The sequence below is a fragment of the Patiria miniata genome, unplaced genomic scaffold, assembly GCF_015706575.1.
Source record: "Patiria miniata isolate m_02_andy unplaced genomic scaffold, ASM1570657v1 HiC_scaffold_29, whole genome shotgun sequence".
Classification (NCBI taxonomy): domain Eukaryota; kingdom Metazoa; phylum Echinodermata; class Asteroidea; order Valvatida; family Asterinidae; genus Patiria; species Patiria miniata.
This window is the reverse complement of record NW_024037068.1, coordinates 21,974,066-21,994,288: the sequence shown is the minus strand read 5'-3', so window position 1 is coordinate 21,994,288 and position 20,223 is coordinate 21,974,066. Positions and strand designations below refer to the sequence as shown.

The window sequence follows — 20,223 nt, the reverse complement described above, 5'->3', positions numbered from 1 at the left end:
TGTACAACGTTGTACGAAAGTCATCATATGACATTGTATTGACGTTGTATGGTGGTCGTTTCACAATCGTTGTAATAAAGTAATAAATATGACGTTGTGGTTACGTTGAATGTAGGTGTTTTCATGACGTTGTTTTTAAGTTGTCAATGTTACGTTGTCAGAACGTTGTAATTTAGAATGTTTACAACGTTGCTGTGAGGTTATAATCATGACGTTGAGTTAACGTTCCATCTACGTTATTTTATAACGTTTTTTTCAGTTGTGAAGATCACATTGACACGACGTTGTAGTTTGGTATTTCAAAACGTTGCTGTGATGTAATAATCATGACGTTGTTGTAACATTGTATGTGGGTACTTTCACAACGTGTTGGTATGTTGTCAATCTCACGTTGTCATGACGTTGTAGATAAATATTTACACCACGTTGCTGTGTTCATGACGTTATGATGACGTTGCATAAAAGTCTCATCACAATGTCGTTGTTAAGTTGTAAATATCATGTTGTCGTGACATTGCAGTTTGGTATTTTCACAGCGTTGCTGCTATGTTGTGAACCTCACGTTGCTGTAACGTTTTAAAAAGGTGTTTTGACACTGAATTTAAGTTGTAATTATGCTGTGGGTTATGATCCATGCTGTTGTGGTATTGACAAAAACATTGTGATTACGATTTACTGAATGTGAAGTGAACATAATGTTTTAATTAATGATGTTTTATTTGATACTAATTTACATTTGGGTGCCGCCTTGCATTAATAATGTAACTCATGAAATTTCGAACATCATCATGTTTGTTTTGTCGTAGTAGGAATATAATGTTTCCATATATTTTTCTAATGGTCTAAGATGGATGAGATCGTGGTCAAAGCGCGACTGTTTCCCGCTCATTTTCATTGTTGTATACTCAATGTATATATTTATTGCACACACCAACGTAACTTGAAATATGATTCCTGTTCTCAAAGAAAACATTACCATGGCGCATGCGCGTCAGCAGAAATTCCACGTCCAGACCGCGTGATAGCTTATTTGAATCGCTCTGCTCAGTCGAGTCAGCGATCTAGCAGCAGCAGCTCACTATAACGGTCGCCGACTCGCCGTCCAGTTGATGTGAATTAGCCATGGTCACCAAGCAAGTTATTTTCACTACAGCATTTCTTAGAAGGTAGGAATGACATTTTCTGTATCTTGGCTTCATTCTTGTGTCGAACACATTGTCTAAAAATCTGAAGAAATTGGATCAAATTAAAGTAAAACAACTTTTCGAACAAAGTCGCTGTAAAAAAATGAAGATTTTCCTATGCCTATCATCTTGGTTTTTTTTTTATAAATGTTGAAAATGTTCTTCAGACTCGATCAGAATAAATGTAGATTAATTAAGAGTGAAAATATGTGCCGCAATTGAGATTGGAGGCTCGTCAATGCGAACAGTTTTGGAGGATCATACACTGAAAGAAACGTTCAAGTCATCTGGTTTTAAATTTAATAATAAAATCTTGGTAATATTCCAAGGAAATAATATACATGTGGATCAGATTTACTCGAATTCATGTGAGACATGTTAGACCTTTTTAACAACATTTTAGGTTGGAAAGTTATTTGTTCGATAGTTATAATTTTAGATAAAACAGATATTGTTTTAGCATATGGCAAAATGTTGGAAGTGTATACATTATATCGAGAAGACTTTTGATTTGTGTACTATAGTATAGGCTTATGTTTGTATTTTTTTTCAAATTGATGAATTAATCAAACTGTAACAATATTGTATTGAGATACCCATGATACCCGAGCCAACAACCGTGAAATTGTTACCTGGGGTATCTCTTAATTTATAGATCTGATTTGATTTTCTCTCAACTAAAACTAGCGCAAATTTAAGCATAAACAGTCCGTTATAAAATTCCCGCTCAAAGACACAGTGTACGGTTGTAATACTAATAGCAACGCGCATTAGCATTTCAGTCCCAAGGGTCAGGCCTAAAGTTCACGTACCAGGACTGTACACGTAAAAACGGTCATCTGGCTTTCGTTGGCTTGTACATAACAAGTGTATACAGTTTCAATCCGGGCTTTCGGGCTGTATAGCTCCCAGGGTTTGGCGTGAGTTTGACCAAAGTGTATGGAGTAGGGTTCAGGGCCAGGTCAGCACTGTTACAAGATCAATGAAAAGTACGCGAACTATAAAAGCCTTTTCTAAAACTAGGGTCATTTGTAGACTAGTTTTTGTGTGTGAAAAATAAGACATTATGTGGGTTGAAGAGCACGGAGACATCATATTTATACTGTGTTCAAACTTTATTAGTTTTACATATTACTCAACCTTAACAAACATCGTTACTTTCTCCAGGTAGGCAGTACACAGGTTTGCTGTACGTGAGTGCACTGGCTGCTGGATGTGGCATGTTTTAACTTTTAACTTCAGCAGTCTTCGAGGGAAGAAGTTTCTAATTATTTTGAAGACCAACCCATACATCTCTTCAAGTTCAAGGTTGTTGCTGTAAGTAATTCAACATACATGACCTTTTTATACATGTATCTCTGTAAGGTGGTGAAATTAACTTTTAAGGTGTTGAAAATACACCTTGGTCGAAATAGACGAATTGCTGTTTCCTTTTAAAATGTCAGTTTCTCGTGTACATTTTGATATAGCATTAAATTCATGGTTTCTATCATTTATTAGGGGCCTGCATGACAACTCGTCGAGTAGCAGAGGCCAAGGTGAGGGGAGGACATAGCTTCATTCTGGAAGTTTGCCCCACTAACAAGCCCGGAGGGACAAGATTCAGGGTAATTATTTATTACACCAAATTACTGTGAACAGTATTTAAGTTGCCTGTAAAATTAACAAGTAGGCCTGGGCCTACAGAGTAAGAAAACAACTCTTTTATATAAGGCAAAGTTATCTTAATGTCGACTTCACACTAATGGCTGAAGACAGCAGTGTAATATCTATCCAAGATATACAAACTTGTACACTGGAAGTTGTTTGCAGATAGTGTACTCTTTACCAGAATTGCCTTTGAAGCATTAATCGCAGTACGCTTGCGGAACACAAAAATGAAATGTCAGTACATTTTGTTTACCTTCTCATGCACAATAATGATCCAAAAAAGAAGTGACAGATAATCCAAATATAAGTCGGTTGGTCATCATCGGCTGTCCACCATCTGGAAAAATCTTTACATTTATTTGTTTCTATTTTGTGTGTGTGTGCAGAATCCTGCCAACCCTGCCAACGCTGTTCAGCCCGCCGACCCTGTCGACCCTGCAAACCCTGCAGATGATGAATAACGACACTGCATCTTTTGCGTGAAAATAAGTGCATCGTTCATGCTCTTCAAAATTTGTTTTCTTGTAGGCCTATAAGGGCTTCCCTATTTAACTCCGTGGTTCTCATAATTATATTTATTTGCCCTTATATGAAGCCTAGTCGGTCAGTCAAAAAGCAATAACAATCTGAACTAAAGTTGCTCTCGTAAAGATGGTAAACTAAATGATGCAATAAGTTTATCATGATTTGATGTCACTGAATACAATTTAAAAAAAACCCCAACATTTTGGCCAATTAAAGACGACTTACAGTAATGTCTGGACGAAGCATGTCATTAACAATTTAGTTGTAGTGGCAGCAATATTATAATGAGAGGCAAAATTCTCTCATCTGTCTTTCTTCCTCTGATTTCCGTAAGCCGTAATTTTCAAGTCGAGAAAAAAATATGATATTCAATTAAAATAACATTTCAGAATAACACAGAGCTAGTTGCTTGAATTCAATATTCTTTGTTTTTTAATTTGGAAAAAAATCGTCTGTGAATGGGGTTTTGGAAATTGTCGGCGGAAAAACATATCCCAAAATAGGGTCGATTAAAAATGAGAACCAAAGAAATATAAGGTGAAGCCCCAATGACTAATTAATGGTAATGAAGAAAGTATTATTAGTTCTTTTTTTTTTTGGGAGGGAGCATTGTATAATGGGGAAAAATAGGAGGTTTTATCATTTTAGGCCGCGCAGATCCACTATGCAAGTAGACTGGTTCATGATGTCCCTTTTCATTGTATAATCGATTCTAAACGGATATGGAATTGACTCGAATGAGAACGCAAACAGTTAAATTATATAAACTTACTTGGCAATAGTAAAATCGTCCTGATATTTTTGTTGACAAAGTTCGTTCAAATTGTGTAATTTTTGAATTACTAAGATAGCAATGTTTAAAAACCAATTGGGTTTTCGGGATGAAACTCAAAAATAATAGAAAACATAAAATATGTTGTCAGAAAACTCAGTCCCACGTTGCCTGAAGAATAATATTTTACGTTAAAGTTACTTATAACTGAATCGAGAGACTTTAATGTGTTATTTTTAAATAGGCGAACTGAAAGCGACATTGTACTGTTATATCAGATTTATACTAGCTTTGTAATAATAATGATTGACGAAGGTTTGCTTCCATGCATTCACCGGATACATTCTTTGTAATAAATGTAGAAACAGTAAGTCTGATGGTTAATTTGTTTTTTTTTTATTGTATGCAGACAGGTATATCGTCGTTGCACGATTAGTTTCGTTAATTAACCGTGCCAGGAACAATGTTGCTACAAGGTCCCCACAAAGTTGCAGTTATGTATCTAATAAGTTGCATGAACGTTTTTGAAAAGTTGTGAGGTGCCCACAAAGTTACCGGAACGTGTTGACTTAGTTGCAGTAACGTCTGTAATGAGTCATTGACGTGCTAACAATTAAGGTTGTAGAAACGTCCCCACATCGTGGCCATGAAGTTGCAATAATGTGTCCTACAAGCTGCATTAACGTGGCCAAAAAGTTGTCCTGACGTGCCCATAAGGTTGTAGGAACGTCCCCATAAAGGTTGCAGAAACGTGCCTATCAGGTTGTAGTTATGTCCAACAAGTTGCATTAACGTGGCAAAAGAGTTGTCGTGACGTGCCTATAAGGTTGCAGGAACGTCCCAATAAAAGTTGCAGTAACGTGCCAATGGTGTAATCATGTCCCCACAAGGTTGTATAAATGTTTATTTAAAGTGGCCATTAAGTTGCAGTAACGTTCCGTCATGGTGGTAATCATGTCGTAATCATGTTGCATTTACGTGCCAAGACGTTGTATAAAGGTGACAATCACGTTGCTGGAGGGTTGCAGGATCGTGTACTGAAAACGTTGTAATAAATGTTTCATTGACGTTTTTATAACGTCTTTTAAACGTTGTGTAATAGCGTTGTGGCAACGTGCACGCGAGTCAACATTTTTACGTTGCCGCAACGTAATTTTCTGAACGTTGCCGCCACGAAAACGTGACCTTTTTGCAACGTTGTTACAACGTGAATGTGTTAGCTGGGTAGGTGCAACTGAAACTATCAGTCAATCTGACTAGATTTTCCAGTCAGTATTATTGACTTTGGAAATATAGTTATGCAAATAAGTGAATTGGAGTCGAACCCAACTACTTTTTCTAGTCATAGTATGAAACTTGGCATGTTTCCTAGTCAATTTTCAATAACTAGGGAAACGCTTCCATATTTTGACTAAGTTGTTTTTAGAGTGTAGCAATCCCAGCATTAAAAATACGCGCAACGACGTTAGTTCATAAATCAATAATAACTTAGGGTCCACGATGAAATAATAAGTTGATACAATTGTACGAAGTTCACCGAAGCACGATCCAAATTTGATTGCACAAAAATGGCCGCAACTATGGAGCTGCATGCAATTATCAAACCCCGGGAAACACTAAAGTCTCAATTTTGACGAAAATCCAATAAAATATGCATAATGCACAATTCCGCTCGTGCCACGGTAGCGAAGGATAAGAAACGTCCAAAAAGTCCAAACAATATCCAAATCGGCGTTCAAAAGAAAGAAAAAAAAAACAGGAATTCTTCTGCACTATTAGTTCACGGAGCTCAAAATCACGCGTACGTCCGACTCCGACGAATGTCGATCACTTCCACACCCAGCTAGTGTGGAAATCCAGGCGATTGTAAGGAGAGTTCCGAAAAAGAGCTCTCTAGCGCCCCAGTTTCTTAGATCATTGTGGTCAGCAAACTTATTCACAAATTAAGTGAAAAAGTTCTTTTTTTTTGCTGAAAGACTGTCCAGAAGTCTAATCGTTCATTATGAACACCGCCCTCACGCGATATTAAATCTACCTTTCTTCGGATACTTTTCCTGCCACACATTGCACCATCGTTGGTAATCTGACCAGTATCGCATCATTGTTGACAATTTAACTGGCACGCGAATACCAGTTAGCATAACATTCAAGATGGCAGCGCCCAGAAGGGTCGACTTTGGCGGAATGGGGGACGAAATGGATGAAAGAAAAATGATGGAAGAAGAAATGAGCAGGTACAATATCACCAAAGTGATCTGTGTTAAAAAGACTAATGGTATCGTGTAGTGTATAAGTAGGACACCAGTAATCGGAATTGCGGAAAGATTGTTGTAGGCCTATCTAGCCCAGGTGGACTCCCTTTCCTCCCTACGAAACGGAGGGAGTCCAGGGTATAAAGTGCTCAAAACCGGGCGAAAATATTTATGACCAGTATTTTCAATATTTTTACCTTGTTGGAGAAGCTAATTTTTATGTGGTAGTATTCTATGTAGTCTTATCTATTGGGCCGCTGGGTTCAGAAATTCCATATGCGATGCTGACCGACCTTAATCTGGAAAATAAACTCGAAAGCAACGTTAAACTTGTACGTGTTTGTAGACTCTTTTCATCAGTTTCTCACCGCCGAGTCTATTCTAGTCGTACATGATGTACATGTAGTACGTCTGTGCAGCGTGTAGTCTGGTTCCCTAGACCGGACAATTATTCTCGATGCTCATATCACGTCTGGTCCGGGGGCCAGACTATGCAGCATGAATTTGAATATGTAGTGCGTACGCGCGATTTGCTTAGTCTGTTAGTAACCACCCTCGTACGCACGCGCACTTACTTGAAGGCGCGGTCGCTAATCCAATGACCGAGCGTGTTTTCGTGCCAGTTACCAGAAACACGTTTTGGGTTTGGTCATTGGTTGAGCGTTTTCGTGACATCGGTTGGCTGGAGTGGCGTCACGGTTCCCACCAAAGCTAAACAAATGAGGGCGCTAGCGTGCGTGCGCGCTTTCGTACGCACGTACATTGTACATGACGTACGACTCTGGGAATAAACTGATGAAAAGAGACTACAAACACGTACAAGTTTAACGTTGCTTTAGAGTTTATTTTCCTGATTAATGTCGGTCAGCATCACATATGGAATTCCTGAACCCAGCGGCCCAATAGGTAAGGACACATAGAAAATGTAGGCGTGAAATAAGCTTCTGTAATGAGGTAAAACGTAACTAAAATCTGGTCCAAATTGTGAGTGGTCTTATGTAGAGAATTCTCGTCCTGGACGTTAGTCGTAATGCAATGAAGACTTCGTCCAACCTGGGCTATGGGCCTTTCCTGACGCTACGCGCTTGGATTACTTCTTCCAATCTAGCTGGAGTTACCCAGCCCTAAATTTTATCATTGGGTTGTCATGATGGAGAAAAAAAACCCCTTTCCGTACTGCGAGGCCCGCAATTGGATTTGTGCACAGGGCGTTTACCAGTTCGTTCTTGCCGGCTGCGCTGGCTGATGGCGCATGACGTCACGCGGAAGCGGATTACCCGACGACTGTTTCATGCACGATAACCGGCAAACTTTGGTTGCCATCCACTATCGCAGCTATGATGCGAGTGGTAAACCTCAACAGTCGTCGGGTATTCCGCTTCTGCATTAGTGACGTCATGCGCCATCAGCCAGCGCAGCCGGCAAGAACGAACTGGTAAACGCCCTGTGCACAAATCCAATTGCGGGCCTCGCAGTACGGAAAGGGGTTTTTTTTCTCCATCATTTTTTGCACCATCGGGACCGATTCAGCCCATGTTTTGTTTAGAACCACCAACGTATGTCAAGAAGTACCAGACAGAGTTAAGGGGCAAAATGTACAGCATTTTTTTCAGCAACGCAATTGGAATTGAATGTGTTTTTCTCCGCATTATATTGATGGAGAAGTAGTGTATAGTTCGTGTTGATATCTTTCTACGTTATCGTCGTGTCCCTAGTCTTTGCATACATGTTTGTATGTACGTCCAGAACACCAGACCATGCAGCAGCGGATCTTTTTTTTTTGGATTTCATTTTTTTCAATTTTTAGCTGTCACCCTTTCTACATAGACACAATTTTGTTGAAAACACATAAAAAGACAAGATATTGACAATATAATTTACGAAGTATGTATGTAACCAGCTCCACAAAAAAGGGTATTAAGTCGCGCTGAGCATTATTGTAAAATGGTCCGCTCAACATTGTCAAAATGTGATTTTCATTTTTTTGTCATGAATGGCGTCTTTTATACCTACAGTTTCAGATTTCATTCACGTAAATGTTGTTTTGATGAACAAAGTGGAAAAAATAACCATTTTGTGTGCATCGTTCTGTTGTTCTACAACTAAGCCAGCTATTTCAAAGCCTATTTTCTCAGTTGTGTAATTTGAACTCCAAGGAAGTAATTGATATGCAAATATCTCCAAAAAGAGAAGAGCTATTGAACTCTATTACATATCAAATGAAAGCTTACATTGTGGGCTTTCCAACCATGTATATAACTCGGTTTCACTATTTTGCGACATAATACCCTTTTTTGTGGAGCCAGTCACATATTGCAAATGTATGAATGAAAACAAGGCAGGCTGGAAAAGGGACGCGGGAGGGGAAGACAAACTGGTTTATTTTTTTTCTTGGCCTTTACGGGGCACATTCACCAATGCAGCACAGTGACTCGGCTTGTGTTAAGTAAAATGGAATTGTTTTCCTTCACTTTTCAGGTTTGAACAGGAGATCCAGACAGGCCAAGACGATGACGACGATGATGGGCAGGGTTCTTACTCCCCAGGCCCTCCCCTGGTTCCTCCGGGAATCCCCCAGGCCCTGTCAGTCCTGGGAACGCCCAACCCGAACCTCATGAACCTCCGCTTCCCTGCTCCCCCGCCGTCCATCACGGCCCCGCCTGGCCCCCCGGGGCCGTTGACAACTACATCCAACCGTGTCCCAGAGACGCCAAGTTTCCATCAGCAGGTCCCGAGCGGAGCGCTGGTGAGGCTAGCCGGGCTAGCCCCGCCCCCACCCCCAGGAACCATACCTCCCCCCACGACGACCCCACTGGAGCCACCGAGCTCCTTCCAACAGCCCATGAGCTCTGAGGGTCATAGGTTACCAGCCCCTGGTCAGATGACGTCGCAGCCATTTCCACCAGGTGTTCAACAAGTTTCCAGTGAGTAAAATTGCAATCAGAGCTGCTGAGCGCTTGAATGCAGTGGCAATAAATTCAAGTTAAGGGCCAAGTCACGCAAGGCAATTGTAAAAGGCAGCTCGGAAAGATTTCCATATAAGAAGTTCACTCAACACCCTGTGTACAAACCCTATAAGATTGGACTGAAAAATTCTAAGTGTTTTCTAAGAAAATGCTTGTATTTTCTCACTGCTCAAGTTGACTTTGATGACATGAAATTGCTATGTGGGGGCTTGTTAGTCAATACAGAGGAACATTAGTGAACTTCTTATATGGAAATCTTTCCGGCAGCTCAAAGGCAACTAAATAATATGCATACTAAGAAACCTTTCGGACAAAATCGTCACATCAGTGCAACAAGGTCGTTTATCCATTCTGCAACAAAGTCGTATCTCGCGCGAATACGCTCCTTGCAACAAGCTGGTATTTCGACGTCCATTGACTTTGTGTGTACATACGGGTTATTTTAAGTGAGATACAACCTTTTGACTTTCTGAAACTCGCATTTCACGTACGGCCTATTTTAGCAGATACGACCTTGTTACTCGGACACGACGAAATATATTAGGCCTAACAAAAAATTGTGTGTTCACTGTATTATCTTGACCTACGTGGATTGTTGAGGCCAAATTTGCTGACCTCAAGCTTTTTGACATATTTGGCCAACATTTTTCAATCAAGTATACTTTGAACATAAGGATTTCTTCCCTTTGCAAAGTTTGTGTGTGTATAATGGTTGACAAAACAAAACACTGTTCAACATTTGTTCAAGTACTTAAAATATAAACAACTCTTTAGGATTAAAGATTGACAGCCAAACTAAAAAAAAATACAGTTGGCAAAAATGAAAAGAAGATAGTACCTAGGCAGTTTTTAGGGCGTTACCATAAACACTCCTTTTTTTTCAGCCTTAATTTTCAACATGTATGGAGTTTTTCAAAGGATCATCCACAGGAAATATCCTGTTTGAAATTACTATTTTTCCCTGATACTTAATATGTTACATTTTCTGGTGATTTTCTTTGATGCAGTTGAGGCACCGCCTATGGCACCCAGGCCTGCGTTTGTACCCCATCAGGTGAGAGCGCGCCCCCCTGTTCCCATACATCGCCCCCCTGCTGACCCCATGCATCGCCCCCCTGCCGACCCCATGCAGCACCGGGCACCAGCGTTTTTGAACTCCGTGCCGAGACACCGGGGACCCATGAATTTCCCCCCAGGACCTCATCCACCAGGAGGGCCCCGTGGCCCCCTGTTGGCCCCATGATGCCCCCACGCTTTCCCATGATGCACCCACGGCCCATGGGAATGATGCAGCATTCACCTGTGGTCATACAAGCCAAGCCCACCACCTACTCGGCCAAACCGGTCAAGTTTAGCGAGACCAAAAAGGAAGAAATGACAAAGGAGGCATCTGGAGACACTAAAGCGGAGACTGTGACGACTACGCAACCAGGCTTCAATGGTATGTTGTTTTAGACTGTTTCTGAAGCTCTAACCCTAACCCTTTAGGCTGTTTTGCTAGGAACCATCCTCAATCCTCCAAAATCCTCCACAATTTTACAACAGCGCTTAAATTCTTCAAAATTTTCAGACAGTCCTGCCTCAAAATGCATTCATCCTCAATCCTCCAAAATCCTCCTCATCCCAAAATGTTGCACTTATGTTCAAATGAAGGGTACCCAGCCCCTCAATCCTTCAAAATCGTCAGACAGTCCTGCCTCAAAATGCATCCAGCCTCAATCCTCCAAAATCCTTTTCTGAAAAAATACTATTCAGCCTCAATCCTCCAAAATCCTAATCTAAAAAAATACCATTCAGCCTCAATCCTCCAAAATCCTAATCTGAAAAAATACCATTCAGCCTCAATCCTCCAAAATCCTTTTCTGAAAAAATACCATCCAGCCTCAATCCTCCAAAATCCTTTTCTGAAAAAATACTGTTCAGCCTCAATCCTCCAAAATCCTTTTCTGAAAAAATACCATTCAGCCTCAATCCTCCAAAATCCTTATCTAAAAAAAATACCATTCAGCCTAAATCCTCCAAAATCCTCCAAAACCACAAGGAGGATTTTGGAGGATTGAGGAGGGTTAGGGCTGAACACTACCTTCTCAAAGTCTTCAGAATCCTGTACTGAGCAAAAAAACTTAGGGTGCATTCTTTGTATTTGAACTTTCAAAGGGCATCTAGCCCAGTGTAGAGGTAGTGGCTGGTCTCCAACTTGTTCAAACTCTTCAGAATCCTTCAAAATCTCACAGAAGCGAGTTCATTTAACATGAAATTTTCAATGAAAATGATTGCCTCATGGGTTGTTTTCAAATCCCAACTTTCGGCAAGACACTAAGAATTACCAGTTGTAAAATTTAGTAAGAGGACTTTACAAATTGTAAATTTTGTTATGTATTTTTGGAATAAATCGGCGATTTCATCCAGAATGACCTTTGACATGTACTACTTCATCGAGATGCCGAACTGGGGGGGGGGGGGGGCTTGAGCCCCCCTAGAGGTTGTCAATTTTTTTTGTTTTTTTTTGTTTTTTTGTATTTTTTTTTATAGTCCCATGATTTGGCCTTGGTGATATGAATGTGGCCTTTTTTCGAGTAGTATAATAGGGGTGTAAGTGGCGCCACCAATGTCAAAGTAGGCCGCCCCTAAAAAAAAAAAAAAAATTTCTGCCGCCAAAAATGTTGGGCAACATTTTGTTTTTTTTAATTAAACTTATAACAAATTTGTAAAAAAAAAATTTGGAGCCCCCACCAAAAAACAAATCCTGGGTGCACCACTGCGAACTGGCATATTGTCAAGAGCCACAGAACTTTTGATACTTCAATCTTTAATTAGGATAATGTTGCTTTCTTTCCAGTGCAAACTCCTGCGTACACCCAGCCAGCTGCTTTCTCTCAACCCACTGCACACAACCAGGCCCCTGGCATGTATGGTGCAGCAGCAGCAGCAGCAGCAGCAGCAGCACAGCCTGCAGCAGTAGACTACAACACCATGGCACAACATCAGCAACAGCAGTTTTCCGACGGTGCCCCGGGGACCTCCAATCCCGAGCAAAAGAAGAAGGAAAAGAAGAAGAAATTTGTTCGGACGGCAGCGAGCACCGTTTGGGAGGATGACAGCCTTGCAGAATGGGACCCAAGTAAGGCTGCTGTAGATTTCAATGTTGGGTTTCCCGCCTTATTATTATTATGAAGTAATTGCAGAATACCCCGCCACTCGGAAATATATCCCTAAAATCTCTGGCTACACGGTTGGAATCACTGGAAAAGAAACAATTCAAGTCCATTGCCAGCTACGCGGATACTGAGTGGGGGTCCCCTTGAGAACGAAGCAACACAAAATGAATGGGAGTTGCTGAAAAATTCTTAGTCCAAACCAACTACCCTGTTGGCGGCTACGCGGATACGAAGTGGGAGTCCCCTTGATAATGCTTGAGAACGAAGCAACACAAAAGGAATGGGAGTTGCTGAACAAATTCTTAGTCCAAACCAACTACCCTGTTGCTGGCTACGCGGATACGGAGTGGGAGTGCAGTGGAGCATGACGTCATGGTCATGTGTAGGCCTAGTAGTAGTAGTACAGGTACGGGTAGCGCTGAGGTTTATTGAGGGCAATCAACCGTGACTCCGTAGCCGGCTATGAGGTGCATAGATTGAGTGGCGGGGTATTCTGCAATTGTGCCATTATTATTATAAATTATTTCTGGTAATGATACCAAGGATTTCTCAAAAGACAATGAGAACAAATTACAGTTTTAGAGGTGGAAGGAAAACCCATAGAAGAAATATTCTGGGGAAAACCCAGGGAATCGGGTAAGAATTGAAAACCCGATCCTTATATTGGCCCAGGCGGAATTCGGACCCGGGTCACAGCGGTGGAAGGCGAGGAAAGTACTGCTACGCCAACCTGACTCCTCTTCACCAGCTAATGATTGTTAGTGAATCACTTTTAGTTGTCGCTGCCAACTGCTTGCTTCGCAGTACATGTAGTGCGCCCTCACATGACATGATTTCAACCGCTTGCACAGCTTCTTGGGAATCCTGCAAAGTTTAGTTTCAAGTTTTTCTTCCCTCAGTACCTGCGTTTGAAATAACAGTCTTGAATCCGGCGATATACAGGGTGAGTAAAAAAAACCAAAAAAACAAATGTCGAGACCATTGTTTTAGTGAAGTTTTAAAATGTAGTACTTTCAAAATCTGGGATATGAAAGCCCAATTCATAAGCTTTCTTTTAGTACAAGAATCATTCGAATCACTCATGTACTTTTCAAGTTACGGACTTTTAAACACAACCACTGTTTTAAAGTTCTGTCCACGGATCACAAAACGGTAAGTGATCTTTCAGCAAAACGAAAACAATTGTTTTCGTTTTGCCGAAAGAATTCACACCTTTTGTGTGATCCGTGGACAGAACTTTAAAGTGGTGGTTGTGCTTAAAATTCCACTAAAACAAAAGTCCTGACATTTGGGTTTCATTTTTTTTTACTCGCCCTGTACTGAAAAACATGGTGATGGATTTTAACGCTAACACCTTAGGGTATTTTGGTTAGAAATCCCACTGAACTGCAGCAACATGAAACACTCAGAAGTGTTTGAATGACAAACCTGCTCAGTGTAAGTGTTAGGGCTGTCCAATTATCGACTAATTTAGTATTTGATTACTCGAAAGTGCGTTTGACCGAATATTCGGATATCCGAAACTGCGTGCTGTGCCAGTGCTGCGGCGATGGACATGGGGCACTGGAGTGTTTTGCAGTAAGTATTTCATAACTGTAAAAGGGCTTCAACCTGCTAAAAGGATGAGAACAATGAAACGCCATTGACAAAAAAGTTATCGTCGACCAAAAAGTTGCACCTGACAATAAAGCACCACAGCTTTAAGATAAAATAACATCACCGTCTTGTGTGTATGTGCATAGTTTTTGGGGTCAGTTTGAATATTCAAACTGGCAAAAAGCTATTCAAATATTGGGTTGATGATCAAATGTTCGGGTATTCGTTATATTCAGGACAGACCTAGTAAGTGTAGCAAGACCCATCAGGTCAAAAATCTCAAGGTCACAATGCCTGAGAGTCTGTGGTCATCAACTGCAGCAGGATTTAGTATTGTTCAGTGGGACTAGCTCTCATTGTCTCAAAATGGGCCTTCTATAGACTGGTGTTGACGGCTCAGTGCAGCAAGGTCTCATCACTGACTTTTACACCTGATGCACTGCGTTGCGTGGGGAGTGTGTGGCCTAGTGGTTAGGGTTCGTGACTCATGATCAGAGGGTCCGGGGTTCGAATCCAGCCGCTGGCCATATATTGTGTCCTTGGGCAAGGCACTTCACCCCCACTTGCCTCTCTCCACCCAGGAGTATTCTCTGACATTAGCTGGGGAGTAATCCTGGGATGGACTGGCATCCCATTCAGGGGGAGTAGAAATATTCTCAGTCGTTTCATGCCAAGGAAACCGGAGATAAACACCGGCCTGATGAGCCACATTGGCTCGGGACAGACTTTACTTTTTTACTGCGTTGCGTCTGGCATGGTCAGAGTTAATAGCCAAATTGGCATTGGTTGGGGTCGATACAGAATAGTTACCGAGTGCTTTTTATCCCCCACTCCAGATGACTTCCGGATATTCTGTGGCGACTTGGGAAACGAAGTCACGGACGATCTGCTGACCAAAGTCTTTGGCAGATACCCATCATTCACCAAAGCCAAGGTAACCTATCCATCACACACACATGCGCTTATATATATATCATGCTCAGTATCTTCCTCCTTACTGCATCCTGTAATGTATGCTTTGGACATGCTGGATTCTTCTCCCATTAACAAAAGATGTACTGTGTTCCTGTGAAGTCTCGCAGGGTTTTGAGGTCAACTTTCACACACTATTCCAAATCTATAGTTTTAGTTTAACCCTAACCCTGCTGAATCCAACAGGATCCAACTATGTCATATACCCGATGGAGCCTGTTGGATTGAGCAGTAAACCCCTTGTGTACATCCCTGATGCAAAATGTTGGATTTAGCAGGGTAGTCGTGAGAAACTACTAGGGGGTTAGGGTTAAGCATTCTCCTGAACATGGTCAGCTCATACTGAATGAAACATCACGTGGGTTAACCCCTCATCTGGTTCTTATTAGAACCAGTACTCATTTAAATTAACTACACCTGTCACCTGGTGTACCCGCAAACTTTTACCGCAAGGAATACGCCCTTAAATATTTTCAGAAATGGATGGATTTTTTTTTTTGGGGGGGGGGGTTTTCGGGTTTTTTCCAATGATGGTTAGCCGACCATCGTCAGCCGACCATCGTTGGAAATTGATTCAAAATTCCACTTTTCTTGAAAATGACAGCACACCAGGTGCCATAATTTCGCAGGATGCTTGAGACAATTATTATTTTAAAGTCCAATATGGTATTTTATGATAATTTGGTATTTTTGATTTTTGCAAATGTTGTATATAACTTTAAATCACATCGGTAATCTATCAGGATTGCCTATCTTAGTTTTACAAAATCAGTCATTCCCTCCATTTATCCTTTTTCTGTCATTATACCTTTGTTATTATCTCAGGTTGTGCGAGATAAACGGACAAGCAAGACTAAAGGTTACGGCTTTGTCAGTTTCAAGGATCCAAATGACTTTGTACAGGCAATGCGTGAATGGAATGGTAAGAAATCAATATCTGGTGCCCCCACCCCCTAAAAAACCCACTCTAAAATAGCACCGAAAACGCACCCACACTAAAGCCAATCAAAGCCGCCATAAACCTAACGCTGTACACTATCCTGATGCCGACTCTCATTGGAATCACATTGGATCCAAACTGAGCAGAAATGGGTCTGATCAAACCATAGAGCTATATTAAATTACTAGAGCGCTATTAACTCCTCATTCTTGCGCGCGGAGACGCTTTGAAGCCGTCCTGGGCGCAGACATTCTGAATTCATGTGCGTGTTTGTAGAACACAATGAAATTGGATGGATTGAATTTTGAAAGTGTACTTTAAATGCAACGCGTTAGTAGAACGTACGCAAACAACTTAAGCGCGTCATGACGGTTTAAAAAAAAAGTCATGTGAATCATCTGCAGTGGATACGCGCACGCGTTGCACCATTTGCGTAGAGCAAAATGAAATGCTCATTTGCTGATCGTGCGTTTCGGTTTTAGGCTTGGCCTGGACATTTTCTTCATATGGGCCGCTGTTCAAACTGGAATCTTTCGGACAATTGGTGGCGCTCTTTAAGATGGCACATTTACAGACAGTCGTACGACATAAACACGGGCACTCTTCAAAAAAAGGGCCCTCGTTAAAAATGGCACTCGCAAAACCAGGACAATCATAAAACATAAGAATATTATAATTTTTGTCCAGTTACCCATTTTCACTGTCCTAATGGTCACTGTCCTAATGCATCTATCAGCGTCCTTTTGCTTTTAAAATCTCCATCCCGTTGCAATCTTCCACTCTGCCCCCCCCCCAGTGATCAGTGCACTCCAAGATCAATTGAGGAAATTCACAGCAATTTCTGGAAGGACCCAAAACAATGACCCAAAGTTCAGATGTCCAGCAATATGAACTTGACAGTGTTGGTTTGTAGCCTGCTCATATATACAATTTACCAGCAGAAGCTGCTTTCAATGACTTTTTAACCCTAACAGAACTAAATCCATCGAACCCCAACGGCATGTTTTGTTGGAATTTGGCAGGATGGGTACAGTACCCCTAAACTGACAGTCTTTTACATTGGGTTGGCACACCTCCAGAATCAAAGTCAGAAATATGCGTGTGCAGTTTCCCATATGGTGTTGGAATTTGCCAGGATGGGTATGGTTCCTAGTAAATCATGCTAGGGAGTTATGAAATATGTGTGTGCAGTTTCCCATATGGTGTTGGAATTTGCCAGGATGGGTATGGTTCCTAGTTAATCATGCTAGGGAGTTATGAAATATGTGTGTGCAGTTTCCCATATGGTGTTGGAATTTGCCAGGATGGGTATGGTTCCTAGTAAATCATGCTAGGTAGTTACATAGGGTAAATGGAATTTTCACCATGAAGCATGCCCATACACCGGTATGCTTGGTCAATAACTTTGTATAATGATTGAGTTATACAAATCAGTGTATGTCCACACCACGCACCAGTACCTTTAGGGGTTTCATGAATATATTAACATACATGTATATTGTTTTCAATGATATATGTACCAGCATAGTTTTGTTGTGTAAGGAATATTTGTTGGAGACTGAGAGTTGGTCAGCTCCATTCTTTCTGATACTTGGTGTACAGGGTGAGTCAGGTGTCGGGGTGATGTAAAACAATATTAGGTTTTTGCCCTTCACTGACGTATAAACACTGTATACTCAGTGAGTTAAATACTGTATACTCAGTGTGTTAGCTCCCAAGTTGATTAGTTGAAGCACCTCATTAGAATCATTGCAAAATACTGAAAGTATGAAACTAAGCTGAAATTTGTTTAATTAATAACACAGTTTGATCATTATGAAGTTGTCTGAAACTGTAGATGTTGCCCATCAGGTATGCATCATTTCATTGGATTTGTGTCACTTTGTAGTTGGCTAGTGGTATGATCTGGACCCAAATTAAAGAAAATATTAAAAAGTATGTACCAATTATCAAAACAAGTGCAAATGAGATATGTATGTTATAGGCTGGTATTTTGGACAGATTTGGTGAGAGTTTCATGTGTATCCATTGTACCAGCGCTAGCAAAGAACACACGCTAAAAAACACTCTGACCACAGTTCCATGGTTCAACACATGTATTGAAATCGCATAACTGATGTGAAGCGTAGTAATAAATAAAAACCTAGTCATGGTGACTGACTCACTTGAAGTTACTGACACACATATAAAAAGGCCAAACCAATTCCATGTGCAGACTGCAAAATGAGCCACTTCAATGAAAATGGCATAACTCCTCACCACAGCCACTAATTTGAAAGTTCAAAATTCCTGTGGAGGACAAGGTAATAACCATTTATCTGAAACACTCAGTTTTTTTCTCAATATACTCTATTTGCTACACAAAAAATGGTGAACTTGGGTCAAGATCATTCTGACTCGCCCTGTATTCCATGCACCTTGCTATTCCAGACTTCAATTTCAATCAACTGCTCCCGCTCCATATGAAAGTGTTCCTGTTGTCTCTTCCGAATGCCAATTGTTTAAATTCGAAGACATGGGATCATATAGCCACTTTTGATAACATTATTGCCAATACCTTTATTTGAGTGATCGTGTCCTATGAAACAGTTGCCTGCCCATTCACCCTGCATTTGTAACAAAAGAAAAGCAAATCGCTATTTTTGACACGCTGGTTTTGATCTTAAATGCTAAATTTTACTTCTTAAAGAATTTCTACCCGTTTCTTGATACAGGGAAATACGTGGGCAACCGACCCATCAAACTGAGGAAGAGCTCATGGAAAGATCGCAACATAGATACCTACAAGAAGAAGCAGAAGGAAAAACAGAGACTCGGACTCAGATGATCAACATGCACTAGTATCAACTCCATGCATAGTGTCGCACTTGTACTTTACCACTGTTTTCTATGGTTCCTAAAATTAAACACTTTCCCATAGACTAGGATACGCCAATGTAAATGCGAGGATATGGTAAAACACAAAGGAATGGAACTTGAAACTTCCGTTTGTGGACAACATTGAAATTTGTTGTTCTCTCTTTGCTTTGTTGTCCTAGAAACAGTAAAAATTCAAAAAATCCCTCAGTGGTTAAAATTAGGCTTGGACTATATATATGTATTTCATTCATGAATACCTAAGACAGTTTGCCTGTTCCTATTTATCGACAGCCCGACATGTGGATGACCGCTGATAATAAACACCTGCTGGTTTGAAACAATTCATGCACTGCTGCGTTCTGCGCCACATTGCGCAGTACACAAAATCTCCACTAAAGCAGATTTTTAGCACTACGTGCGCGAGGCACATACCATAGACATGGCCAGATGGGTGTTTCACAAAACATGGGATAGAATTGTTGAACATAATCGTTGGAATATTGTGAATTTCTGACTTGTTTTGACTTCTTGACCAAAATGTTTTTATGAACAGGAATAAATATGTGCTTGGCCGGTATTAAACAAGTACGTTTAAACTGGCTAGGGGCCTGGACGTGGATAATGGCCCACGCCGAATGCATCCAGGCCTCCAGCTGGTTTTAAATGTATTTGTTTTATACCCGCCAAGCACATATTTGTTCCTTTTAATACCATACACTGACAATACCTTTTGATAGTGAACAATACTGAATGATGATGTCAGTACACCGAAATACTGAGTACCTCGGTATGGAATTTCATTACTGCCATTTTCCCTCTTAAATATGGCAAGATTTCTGCAAAAGCTCTTAAAAAAGGTGATACAAACAACTTGGGTAGATGTGAACTATATGGGTAGCTGTTTTAATTGTCAAAACTTGTGCATATACTAATCATCCAGCAGGCATTTGAAGTTTGGCCCATGCTGCCTGTTTGCAGTTTCCCCTACACCGCATTTTTTTTTGTATTCAGTTGATGATTGACTATGGACACATTTTGCCAAAATTGTTATGACAAAGTTCTGCTCTTCACAAAATGTGTTCTCGTTGCTTTTCGGAAGATGCATACAACTGAAACGGTTTAAACTTGAACTGACATCCTTCGGGTTAAGTCAGCACTTGTGTATTTACATTTGAATATGAACCCTGGCGTTCTCTTTCTGAAAAAAAAAACCACACCAAAAGCAACGTGGATTGTTGGCTGGAAGCTGTTGCTTGTGACACAAATTTACAGCGGTTCGTTGCTCATTTCAAAATCGTTCTTGAAGCTGGATTGTACATAGGTGGTTAATAAAGTTCGTTTACATAAAT

General features: G+C 40.8%; 1 protein-coding gene across 1 annotated transcript; it reads left to right on the top strand.

Moving 5' to 3' along the window:
• Positions 1-6,213: 6,213 nt before the first annotated feature.
• LOC119735268 (RNA-binding protein 42-like) lies at positions 6,214-20,223 on the top strand (the record flags this gene model as incomplete). Its single annotated transcript, XM_038208969.1, is given in 8 exon segments — positions 6,214-6,365; positions 8,862-9,307; positions 10,357-10,569; positions 10,572-10,790; positions 12,189-12,470; positions 14,940-15,037; positions 15,901-15,997; positions 18,730-20,223. Coding segments are annotated over 8 exon segments (1,620 nt in total), but the record flags the coding sequence as incomplete, so codon positions are not given.